This window comes from Aulonocara stuartgranti, assembly GCF_965226115.1.
Source record: "Aulonocara stuartgranti genome assembly, chromosome: 5".
NCBI classification, from domain to species: Eukaryota; Metazoa; Chordata; class Actinopteri; order Cichliformes; family Cichlidae; genus Aulonocara; species Aulonocara stuartgranti.
Genome location: NC_138943.1, coordinates 2,787,046 through 2,800,480, shown reverse-complemented (window position 1 = coordinate 2,800,480; position 13,435 = coordinate 2,787,046). Strand labels below are relative to the sequence as shown.

Sequence of the window (13,435 nt, the reverse complement as noted above, 5' to 3'; positions counted from 1 at the left end):
GGGCTCAGAGGAAAGCACTCCAAGGGATCATTAACACCGCCCAAAAGATCACTGGCTGCCCTCTCCCCACACTGGAAGTTCTACACAACGCCCACTGTTTTAAAAAGGCCCAAAACATCATAAAAGACACCTCACATCCTGGCCACTCCCTGTTCGAACTGTTGCCCTCAGGCAGACGGTACAGGGCAATCAGAGCAAGGACTAATAGACTCAAACACAGCTGTTATCCAACTGCAATAACACATCTGAATACTACAAAAAAATGTCCATCACGCCACTCTTGTGTTAATCTATGCACGGTCTGAAGCATGTGTGTGGGAATGTATGTGAATGTTTTACTGTTATATCTTATTAGTATTTTAAGTATTCTATTTTATTTATTGAATTTTATTGTTTTATTTATATTTTGATATTGCTAGGGATGATGCAATGATCGGGGACCATTCTTAATTTCGTTGTTCTCATGACAATGACAATAAAGTTTCTGATTCTGATTCTGATCTCCAAACGACACACGGCAGCAGGTTCACTCCCATCTTGTAGGCTTCCCTTTCACTCCTGCTGCTACTCCAAAAATGCAACAAAACATTTGTCTGTGTGCAGATCATCTTCACCCGGGCTTCATCGCTGGTATCTTGACAAACCCACTCTCCATTTCGAGTGCTGACCTGCCGCATTTTTGTGCAAACGCATCTTTGGTTCTGTGGTTTTGTTGGAAAATGTAACATCTCTGTTTGTATTGCACACTTCTGTGCACTAGAGAGTGCTGCTCTCGGCCAAATCATACATTTTATTTATTTTTTTTGTTTCATAAAGGGAAAACAGTTTTTAGATTAGACCAAAGGTCAGATTAAACACCCGTTAATGGCATCTTTGAGCCATTTAGAGGCCAGGAAATTGCATTTTCACAGTTTTACAGATCGACTGATTAATCAAGGAAACAACAGGAGGAAAGAGAAAAAGAGCAGTAACTAGCAGACCTATTTGCAGATAATACAGTGGATGAGCCACGCTGTGTCAAGCTGCTGGATTTTTGTATTAACATAAAACAGCCCCATCCAATAAAACAACTCGCTCGTTCCACTCTTAATTTACTCGTCTTTCTTCAGAGTGAACGTGTGGATCTACATTTTCCTCGGCTGATTCTAACAAACTGATGATTTCGGTCCCGTTAACGTCACACGATGCTGGAACACAAGCCTGAAAAGGAGACGTCTAACCCCCCGTGAACCGACCCGAGCAGTTCAGCTAAGACTGAGGCATCAAACACACACACACACACACACACACACACACACACACACACACACACACACACACACACACACAGATCCTGCAGGCACGTTTTTAGAGGTTCAGCTGAGGGGTGGTCCCTAATGCCGAGCATCGACTTTGCGTGTGAGTGAAAGAACAGCTGCTGACGTCACAAACTGCACTGACAGTGAGCCTTGCAGCCGCTCTCGGTCTCTCTTACAAATAAGGAAAGGAGATAAAAAGAAGAGGCTGGTGGTGACAGAGCGATAAGAACAGAAGTAAAGCTATAATAAAAATATATGGCATGCCCCACTCTTTACTGTCTCTCCAGCTCGCTTATCTTTAACCTTCTCCTCTTTCTCTCTCTGACCTTTTCTCTCAGCCCAGAAATATTTGGAGTAGGACAAAATGATTTTCCAAAAAGAAAATATCATCTCTGAGCTCTGGGTGTGTTGAGTTTGTGCTGTAAGCTGATATTTTTGGGCACTTTTGCTATTTTAGTTCACTCAAATATGGATTTAAAACAAAGACTTTTAGCTTTAATATCAGGACTTTACCAAAAAAACAACAGTCCACTTATTTCGAGGGTCACATGTACCCGGACATATCAGCATAATCGTAACAAAATATTTAAAAAGTAAACATTTTGTTTACTTTTTAATATTTTATTAAGAACCCCTTACAGGTACCGACCTTCTCCAGCCCAAACTCATTACGAGTGAGTGTTTCCTCCTTTGTAACTCTGCCAGCTTCTGACTGCAGCTGTGTTTCCTGCCTTTAGTTTTCTCCTCTGTAAACGAAATGCTGGCAGGTTTGAGATCAGCTGATTCTTTACCTTCCTAAACCCGGGGTTGCATTTGCGGTGAACCCTCAGTATTTTTCTCTTGCCTCGTTATCTGCGAGTGCAGACACTTACGTGTACACTTTAAGGACAAAATCTTTCTCCTCTTTGAGCTCTGAGATGGTCTGCAGCACGTCGCTCATGGCCAGGACCGCACAGCCATACGGTCGACGGTACTGGACGTGCGGCGGACCCTTCTTACTGTCATTCAGCAGCATTCGACCTGTAACCAGAAGCGTGTGCGTCACATAATGAGAAAGGCTCCTGTTCCATTCATACGACAGCATTCATTTCTTTCTATTTTAATCTGAATGGTATTTCAGGTTAATAAAGGTGCACATTATAAACTTGACAAAGTTATTCTGTTATTTCAGGCATTTCTGCAGGAATTGTTTCCACCTACATAACATAACTTACCTGTCCTGATAACTTGTGAGACAATATAGAGATCTCTCTTCATGTCTTTGTTACTCAGATCCTGTGAGAAAAAGAAAAAAGTATCATCATCATCATCATCATCATCATCCACCAGCTTCAGCTTTTCTTACAATTAAAGAAGGTTTGTGCTCTGAGTTTCTGTTCGTAACGTTTATGGACAGAACTCCGATGTGGAGCCAGGAGCTCCTGGATCACATCTTTTGCTGTTTTTTGCAGATGATGGTGCTGCTGGTCCAGTCAGAGGTGATCTCCAGCTCCAGCTGGGGAGGTTTTGCAGCCAAATGCAACACAGTTGGAATGATAATTAACACTTCCACCTTGAGGCGCTGCTTCTCAGCAGGAAAATCGTGGTTTCTAACACTCCGGGAGAGGAATGATTTCCTGCCCCAAGTTAAGAAGCTCAAGTTTCTCTGGATCTTGTTCATGAGTTGAGGAAGATTGGAGCAGGAGACTGCCAGACAGACTGATGTGGATGCTGTACCACTCACTGAGCGGGTAGGTGAAGTTGTTATCGGTCGGTCTATGTTTCTCACTTATGGCTCCCGAGCTAAGAATAAGGCTTCAGAGGAAATTAGCTTCTGACTGGGCTCAGCTTCAGAGATATTTAGTTTGAGGAGCTTCATGAAAATTAGCCAGTTGTCCTGGGTTTGCTGGGTTTGGGAAGGCCCTGGAAGAGCTGGAGGAGGTGGCCCAGGGAGACAGGAGGACTAAGAAGCTCTGCTTAGACTGCTGCATCAGTGGATTGTTTTATTACTTTTATAAATATGTGTGTAATTTAGACATATATGGACTGATTCCAGCTCGGGTTGAAACAAGAACGCTCAGATTTAACCAGCTTAATCATTTAAGCACGTCTGGTTTCATCTCCCCTGTGACTTACATGTAAATCATGCATTCACCTTATAATACTGACTTCAATTGAGTTTTTGTAATTACTGAAGAATTCAAATAACTGCATCAGTGAACGTTGGGAGCTTTAGTGCAGCAAAAATGCATCAAACGATCTGCAGACTGATTCTGCTGCAGAGCAACAGGGGGCAATGCTTCCTCACTTTTAGATCCTCAGTTTTTCAACTGTTCCCTTCTTAAATTACACGAAACACCATCACTGCACCACGAGTTTCATTAAACGTGTGTGTGTGTGTGTGTGTGTGTGTGTGTGTGTGTGTGTGTGTGTGTGTGTGTGTGTGTGTGTTGTTACCGTGAAGAGGGCACACAGCCGGTCCACCTTCTCTGGATTCTTTGGACCTCCGTTCTTGTTCAGTCTCACCATGAACTTCTCACTGAAACAACACAATCAACGGCCACTTTGGTTAGTTTTAGTAAAAACGATTTCTTTCAGTGAGATCAGGTCGTCACCGCCTCTGTGCTGCTTTATCGCTGATATTTGACCTGAGAAAAGGAGATACGGGAAACAGTGTGTGGCGTCTCTCTCTCTCTTTATTCACAGATTCTGCCAGATGGCTTTATCTGGCAGAGTCTGTGAATAAAACTTAAAAAACTTCTGTTTTTCTTTAAATGTTCCTCATATCAGCCACATGTCAACTGCACACGCTGCTCAAGCCTGAGGTTGAGAAGCTCTAACCGCTGGCAATTTACCCCCGGCGCCCTCTCTCCGTCTCCTCGAGGGATTTCTGAAAGAGATAAAAATTCTTTTGGATTTCTGCTCAAGCCTTTTCCCCGCGAGTACCAGCAGTGAGGAAACTCTAAAGCAGCATGTCTCAGCCTTTTTCGCTTCAGGGAACAGCAAAGTATTGTCTGCTGGTGTCAGCGACTCTGTTCTTTTAACCCATATTTATCCAGGGAAACGCGACGGAGCTGACGGGCCTTTGTTCAGCCACGTCGTGCCTCAGACACATTAGAAGATTTCTCAAATCATAAGTACGTCTGACAGGAGCGAGCCGCACATAAATCCACTGATACTCGCTGACTTACTGTCGTGTTCTTCTTGATGCCCGTCAGTCTTAAAGCAGGCAGGTCTTACATCACGCGAGGTCGCCTCAGGCCAGATGCCAGAAAATCGAGATGCGGAGGCACAAAACGGGAATCCAGATCGGGAATGATATTTCGACATCAATCAACAATATCAATATACAAATATTAGCTGACAGGGATATTCAGCCTTATATATTTGAGTGTTAAGCACAAACTAAAGTCTGAGTTTTTGGCTCACAGCGATTATTTGTACATCGGCGATCCTCATCAATGAAGGATCCACAGTCGTAAGAACGTCTTTATGACAGAAACGAGGAAACAGTTTTATCTTATGAGCTTCATGAACAGCCCCAGAGTCTGTAATGAACTGAGTTACATTTAAAAGGATGTTAGATAATTAGATACGAGTCAACATATCCCTACCACAGTCATGCCTGTTTAGGAAAATGATAAACGAGTGACCAAGGTTATATTTTAGCTTCTGATATTTTTACAGCACAGCAGAGAAGTCTGAGTTGGGATGCCTCCAACAAAACGGTCCGGCTCTTCGACTGCCAGCCAGAAAATCTCAATCCACGATCTTCTCCTGGTGGAGTTTCTGAACTGGGTTCAGTCAGCGAAATCCTTTTTTTCTGCCTTCAAAAACTGCTTGAGCAGCTGCCACTTCTGAGAGCACTTACCCACCTAATGAGCCCTTCATCTCTCCATCACCATCCGCTGCACTTCTCTGTATTTCCCATTTGCTTCATGCGCCTACAGACTTATGGGCATGAAAGACGGAGCAGCGAGGGCCTGATTTTCTCTGTCTGTTCCTTTATCTGCTCAAGTTCGGTTTGTACCTCAATTTTACAATGCATAGGACAAAAGTTTCCTGCAAATTAATAAGTGTAAGAAGTAGAAGAGCGATGGAGAACGTGTTCTTCATTCTTCTGGACAAGACCGAGCTGAGAAAAATCAGGACGAACGCTCTGACAGTCAGTCCTGGGCAAAAGGGTTTATGAGACAATGCATTAGAGTATTATCTACTCTCATTTTATTAGTTTTTCAACTGAAGCCATCACTTCGTTAGCACTGTTAAGTAAATCCCTTCCCTGTTTAATATGTTGCCTCCATTCCTGGCTCCTTTTCTTTAGACAACAGAAGAATGAAAGCAGCGATTCTCAGTGAGTCAGTCTCTCTCTGAGCTGCACTAGTAGAATATTTGCAGTCCTGCGTCAGTGTTCAGCACACGTAGTGAGGTGGCAGAGACGATGGCCTTTACATCGGGAAACTTCTCTGCAGCGGTGATAATAAGGGTCTGCTGAAGAGCTTGGCTTCTGACGCACCTGCTTCAAAACACTGAGGTGAGCAATGCTCAGAAATGGCACGGCTGGCTTTCAGCTCAGGTAAAGACAACAGAATGAAGGAATGAAGATGCTGATTATGTGGAGGTTCGAAATGCTGCCGATATCAGCTGACTGTGCAGGGAAGAGAAGTGATCACATTACGAGGTCAATCACAGAGTAGATTGCACATGTTGCCACCTGTGCGACAGATTGTTGTAACAACATGAATCATAATATAAACTCAAAAAATGCAAATTCTAGTTTTTACATGATCTTATTTCTATTGAAATGTTTGCGTGCATGGAGTGAAACCTGCGAGTGATCAGGATGACACGTCGAGCTACGTCGTCACACATCAAACATGCCCTCCCAGCTCACGGGTCTAATGAAGTGCCGGTGCTCTGCATCCACCTGTACGCTCGATTCACTCAACGCTCACAAATTTCTGCCATATTAGTTTGAAGTGAGGAGTTCAGAGCCTTGATGACAAACTAAAACTATTTTCTGCTGCTGTAATAAATCATCTCAAACATGAGCTGTTGGCTGACGATGTGTTCACACACCAATCGTTAGAAATCCTCTAACTGAACTTCCTCATTAACATAAACGGCCCAACTAAATACAGTATCTCATTATAGAACATTGTTCCTCATATAGTCTTTATTGCTCAGCAGATTACCCGCCGCCACATATGATAAGACTCTGAGGTTATAGTGTAAGGTAATACGCAAACAACAACGAGGACCCACAAATCCCTACAACACAGACACACACTGCGTCTGGCTCTTTAAATGGAACAATTTATTCTAATCCCCCAGAGACACTGAGGGCCAAACAAATACAACAAAACACAATAAATATGTATTTCTCCTCAAACAGTGGGACGCTGTGACTTAGTGGAAGATGTGGGGGTGAGGAGGCACAAAGAAAGACTGAGATATGGGTTTTACATTCAGCTCTAAATCCTGTTTTTGTTTCTTTAAATATTGTTGCTGGTTGTTTTTTCATTCAGTCAGAGTTTGATTCAAGGAAGAAAACAATGATATAATCAACAAAATAAGAACATTTTATTTGTTTATATGTTATGTAGGAAGAAGACGGCGTGTTCTTCCCTCATATTTATGCGTGTGTGGTACTGAGGCAGGTTATTGGCTGCTAGTTGGATGGGACCGGTCTCTTCCGGGGATCCTTGGGGATTAAGAGTGTCCAGCTTTCAGTTAGCCATTCCGGGTGTCTCTCATCAATTAGCAGCTGGTTCAGCAAAAGCATTAGAATGTCATTCAGACTGAAGAAGTGTAGTCGGATGATAACAAAGAGAGAGATGGTAGTCAGAACTGAGGGGCTCGAACTACCAGAAGGCAACATTGCAGACATAGAGGACAACTACAAGCACCTGGGATCCCACAGGCAAATGGGAACCATGAAGAGTGGCTGATATCCAGAAATCCTACCAGTGGCTGGACAAAGCTGGACTGAAAGACAGCACAGAGGCACTAATCATGGCAGCACAAGAACAAGCTCTGAGCACAAGATCCATAGAGGCTGGGGTCTATCACACCAGGCAAGACCCCAGGTGCAGGCTGTGTAAAGATGCCCCTGAGTCAATCCATCGTATAACAGCAGGGTGCAAGATGCTAGCAGGCAAGGCATACATGGAACGCCATAACCAAGTGGCCGGCATAGTGTACAGGAACATCTGTGCCGAGTATAACCTGGAAGTCCCGAGGTCAAAATGCTAAGATCCTGTGTGAGTTCCAAATACAGACTGACAAAATAGCATTGTAGCAATAGATGTAGTGATCCGAATGATAGCAACATCAGTCAGAAGGAACACAAGTAGCTGGAGAAGTACCAAGGGTTCAAAGAAGAGGCACTCACCAAACTAGGCGAGTGGCTCCAGCAGATCCCAGGAACAACATCCAAGATCTCTGTCCAGAAGAGCAGAGTCCTAGGAACAGCAAAGACACTGCACAGAACCCTCAAGCTTCCAAGCCTCAGGCAGAGGACCCGAGCTTCAAGGATAAAAGACCGCCCACATCAGCAAGAGGGGAATTTTTATCCACCGAAGTTATTTGTAACTATCCCTTTGGGTGGCAGCAGGAACAAGTGAATGAATCATACACATATGACAAAGACTGTTCACTAAGAGGAGGAGAAACACACACACACGGCTGAATTATTAACTTTATCGCTGCATCAATATGAAAGAGGGAAGATAAACAATGCAGATGCAATCAGAAGACGTCCTGACCTATCCAAACTCCTCCCAGCACACAGATGTGGGTACTTGCATGCATATGCAGACATAAGCTGCTGTACTGCACATTTATGTACGCATGCATGCACGTGTGGGCTTGCAGTAACCCACACACACCCACACACACACATATGCACTTTATGGAAATCCATTACTATTTCCACACCACTGACATTCAGTCTAAATATAAACATACTGTACAGGAGTACAGTACAAGAGTCTCAGCTCAAGCACAGACAGCACTCACAGCCAGGACGACCTTTGCTTATCAAAGGAAATTTGTCCAAAGACACGTTAATAAAAATCACATATTGAGGCCGCTACCACATCACTGCACCGCAGACACACTTCATGAGGAAGGGAAAGAACAGATTTTTCACCTGTCAGGAGATCCAAACTGGAATCTTACTGCCTACTTTCACTTTCCTGCCTCCATCAGGGACTTGGAAATGCGTCAGTCATGAGGATTTTCTCAATATCTGATAAGAACAGGACAATATAGTAATTTTCTACTTCTATCTCCTACTGCTTAGTCTCCTTCCCCTGATGTACTGAGACCTTTTAGTTTAGTCTTTTTTTTACTAGATCCATCACTGTGTTATGAGCTTTCTGTCCATAAAGCGTTAACAGGAATCAACCACTGTGTCTATAGATTTATTTTTATGTGAGAAAAGATGAATCGGGTGTATAAAAGTTGGAGATAACCTCGCGTCAGTCCCATGTTTGCGCACTCCTGTTTCTAAAGTCTGGTGAGTTGCTCGCTGTCTTGGACCAGAGGCTGGAGTCCTACATTACCTATAAATGTTACCAAGCTTCAGAAGCAAGCTGTGGAAGTGACAGCGATGGACAGATGTTACGATGAGAGAAATCAGCTACAGAAACATCCTCTGACAGCTGGAGTAGTCCCAGCTGTCACGCAAAGCAGCGTCTACATATTTTTCTGTATATTTCTATTTTATCTGAGGGGTCTGCAGGCACCGACTCATTTCTGGAGCTGATTTCTTTTTTTGGTGAACTCGTCAGATCTGGAAACAAGTTTATTTAATGCAGTAATCACACAAGAGGAAACACTGGATGGAGACGGTGGATTCACCGAAATTACCGCGACCACTCGCAGCCAGTTGCATCTTCAAAGCGATACAATATGATAGTGAGAAAATATGTGAGTCTGCACTCTGTTTGTGTTAATACAGTGATTAACTCTAATAAACTAAATTCAGAGTCCAGACTGCATCTCGTACACATGGAACAGAAACTCCTGTAAATTCCTGCAAAACTGTAAATTGATGTGGATGCTCAAAAATCCTTTTATAGAGGAATATAAGCAACGTACACGGAGATGGAAACAATTCTGTCTTTTCCCCAAAGACATGCGTTGCGCTCACTGTCACAGACTGACTCAGATTGTTTCCAACGTGTCGCCAATCTTTACATTTCTAAGTTAGATTGAAATGATCGTTCCTCTGGCGACCAGCTGGTCACTGCAATCTGTCATGAAAGCACAAATAATTCACTGCAACCACCGATCTTTCTGTGTCGCAACGAGGTTTCTGCTGTATTGGTGCTGTGGTATGATTCACAGCATTAATGCAACCCTTTATTCTTTTTCTGCAAAGTCACACAGACATCCAATTAATTAATATTCCTTCATCATTGTTGCATCGTCTGTATTATTATCAAACATGATAAACCATGCAGTAATAGGTTTTTATGAAACCGCTTTAAACTGCAGAAAAAACATAAACTGGGGAATACATTAAAAGAGTAAAAACTATCATAAATAGAAAAAATAAAAGCACAATAAAAAAGAAACTTATCACACTCTTAAAAACAGAAAAGTTCACTTCACATAAAGGAGGAATCTCTGGTCACCCACTGTTCCCAGTATCTGCTCCTCAATCTGGGACAGAGAAAAGCAAAAGCAGCGACTCACAACCTTCCAGTCAAAGGATTAATATCCAAACACGTGACCCGGCTGAATTATCTTCTATTACTTTCATCAAATTCAGTAGAGTGAAGCTATTTCAATTTAACGGCTGATTTCACTGCATCACATTAAGCCAGTGATTCTGCACAGGCCTCTAACTACACCTTGCATATATTTACAGTATTATTTTAGATATTCAATCGACTCGAGCGAAGAGACTCAGAGTGAAACAGCCAATTTTCCATGACTGCTATCATGGTAAATGGTAAATGGCCTGTATTTATATAGCGCTTTACTAGTCCCTAAGGACCCCAAAGCGCTTTACATATCCAGTCATCCACACATTCACACACACATTCACACACTGGTGATGGCAAGCTACATTGTAGCCACAGCCACCCTGGGGCGCACTGACAGAGGCGAGGCTGCCGGACACTGGCGCCACCGGGCCCTCTGACCACCACCAGTAGGCAACGGGTGAAGTGTCTTGCCCGAGGACACAACGACCGAGACTGTCCAAGCCGGGGCTCGAACCGGCAACCTTCCGATTACAAGTCGAACTCCCAACTCTTGAGCCACAATCGCCCCATTACACAGAACAGACACTCAACAGAGGAACAACAGCCTGACATTAAAGGAGCTGCTGATAAAAGAGGGGTGGGCTTCTTTGATTTGGTGTGAAGAAGACAAACGCGATTATGTCTCAGTGAGAACAGGATCCTGGGTCATGCCTCGCACAGCATTAGTTCATTTTAATCACAGATGGTTATTAGTCAGCCCTCTCTCCTAACATAAGCCCCTCCCATACAAATACACTGCATTTCATAACTAGTTTTGTTTTATGTTGTACTTGTTTGTAACATATGACAAAAAACATGTTTCCAGTAAACAAACATGCTAAACATATTTTAGTAAGTAAGTGAGTAATTTTTTTTTTTTACACAAGAATCAGTCACAAAATGCTTCACTGAGGTATTAAGACAACGCAAACACAAACGTTTACTGAAGGATCCCACGATTAACGAGTGCAAAGAGAAGCTTGTGGAACAGCCCACTGTGACAGGCGACAGCTGTACGTTCAGCCCATCTTAGTTTTCAGACGGGAACGTGGCGCCACAAGAAGACCTCTATCTGCAAACATACGGATCCAGTTTGGAGATAAGGATGGAGAAGATCGCGATATGTGAGGCCTCACCTCGTAATGCCACAACAGTAAAATCCAAGATTTCAAACTGATTTTAAACGTAACCAGAAGCCAGTGCAGCGAGTTACCTCAAATCATAATCTCTTCCCAAACCAACCACACAAATACGCTCAAATGAATGTTAAACTGAAGCCTTAATGACGCAGGACGGGGACCTCGGGTTTTACAGTGAAATTCCAGCATCTGACTTGTGCCTCCATCACTGCCTAAAACATGCAATCACTTTTCACACAGGTGTAGGTTTGGCTCTTTCTTCCTTAACAATAAAATTACTTGAGTTATCTTTTTCTAATATTTAAATTTGTTTGATGATCTGAAATATTTAAGTGTGACAAACATGCAAAAGGGAAGGGGACAAACACTTTTCACACCACTGTAGCCACCGTGTCAAGGTGTTGATGCCTGAACAAACACAGTGTGTAACAGTGGCACCAACAATCAACACTGATGTCCATGATGAGGATCCCTCAAAGCAGTGAGTAAAAACTACATGTCTAGAAATGAGTGAAACAGTCAAAGTCCAGCATTCGACTTGAACCTCAGTCTTCTGGGTAAAATTCCAGCATTGATGCTGACAGCAGGTCAAGTTTTTTACATAAGGAGGAAAGTAGCAGAGCTGTCTGCAACTCTTGAGGAGCGGAGACTCGGACAAACTAAGTGCAAACTGTGCCCAGGACAGACACAACTGCATCAAACCACCAACACAACAGCGGCTCTTTCCAAGTGTCTGCACAGACAGCCGGCTAGCAAAGAGCCCAGTGTGGTTAAAGCCGTCTGCCGAGCCCAGCAGCCAGAGCCTGAACCTCAGCAGTAAGAAAGGCAGCGGTGAGCAGTCAGGATGGTTTCTACCTGTTCGTGTTTTTAGAGTACAATCACCATGGCGATCACTTTGAAGTCTCTTTGAGCTTCTTCTCATCTTTGCTTTGAGCCGTCGGCTTCGTGTTCTCACTTTGTTTTTCTTGGCAAACTCTGTACTTTTCGGTTTTACATTAAGAATAAGAACTAATTGAAATTCACACCATCTGCCTCATTTTAGCCTTTGTGTTTACAAGAAATTACTCCAAATGACTCCATCCTTCATTAGCTATACCCACTTATACCCACTTAATCCTGTAGAGGGTCACAGGAGGGCTGGAGCCAGTCCCAGCTGACACTGATGGAGAGGAAGAGTGCAGGATGGAGAGATGCTAGAGAAGGACAACCATTCACACTCAGATTCTCACCTACCTGCAAATTTCTAATTGCAAATGAACCAAACAAACACAACTTTGGAGTGTGAGAGAAAAGATTCACAGACACAGAGCTCAGCATGAAACTGTTTAGTCTGCTTATTGCTAAAACACCAGTTTTGCAAAATCCTGATGAAACACTTCGACCTGAACTCAAACGAGAAATCTGCAAACCCCAAAGCAGCAATCTGATGAAAGGCGCTTAAGCTTAAAAGGAGGAAATTTGAGTCTTCTGCTTCCTGAACTTTTAAAAACTGAACTGTTTTTAAAAAAACGTTATTACTTTAGATTTCCTGACAATAAAACACTGTTTGCTGATGCCCAAAGCATGTAGGAGTCTTCAGTTTGCCTGTGGCGACTGCGAGGAGGGAAGAAAGGTTTCAGCTTCGAGTCAAAAAATCCCCACAGAGACACTGGGATGACTTTTGGGATGAAAACCAAAGAAAAGAGACGTCGCCTGCTGAGATCTAACCACATCACAAACCTCAGCCTCCACCTCAGAGGGATCCACACAGGCTGGTGCTTTAGTTGCACCGATCAGAGCTCCTCTCAGGGCAAACAGTCTCAGCAGCTGAAGCATTATTTAGAACGTTTCAGGCAGCTGTGACGCCGTCTCCTTTTCTGTCTGCAGTGCATGCTGGGAGTGTGAGTGAGTGTGTGAAGGTGGTTGTGAGCGTGTGGAGCTGTGGAGAGAGTTCGGGACGTTTGGACTGCGCTTCTTCTTTTGGATTTTCACGGCTACGTCCAAATTCAAGGCTGATTACATCACAGCTAAGCGATGAAGGCTGTCCAAATTCCTCCAAATGCAGTCTACAAATGCGTGCTCCTGTTCCCTGGATTTGAAGGACGGGTCGGGTGTATCCCTCGTGGCCCAGGATTCATTGCAAATCTAAGGTTGAAGAAATTTCTGGGAAAAAATGGTGGACGGTTAAAGCAAAACTTTTAAAAGTAAGTACTGAGTAGAGAGATGAGCTGGAGGTAAACAGATTTGAATGTTTTGAAAGTCAGGCACTGAGGCGTTTATT

General features: G+C 43.4%; 1 protein-coding gene across 11 annotated transcripts in view; it reads right to left on the bottom strand.

Moving 5' to 3' along the window:
- LOC309706823 (dedicator of cytokinesis protein 3-like) overlaps window positions 1-13,435 on the bottom strand; it is a 230,117-nt gene that overhangs the window by 43,377 nt on the left and 173,305 nt on the right. For all 11 annotated transcript variants that reach the window (XM_082533712.1, XM_082533719.1, XM_082533715.1 and 8 more), the window contains exons 10-12: window positions 3,735-3,816; window positions 2,513-2,573; window positions 2,171-2,318 (exon numbers count right to left, since the gene is read on the bottom strand). In XM_082533712.1, the coding sequence (XP_082389838.1) occupies window positions 2,171-2,318; window positions 2,513-2,573; window positions 3,735-3,816 (291 nt within the window). The remainder of the gene's footprint in view (window positions 1-2,170; window positions 2,319-2,512; window positions 2,574-3,734; window positions 3,817-13,435) is intronic.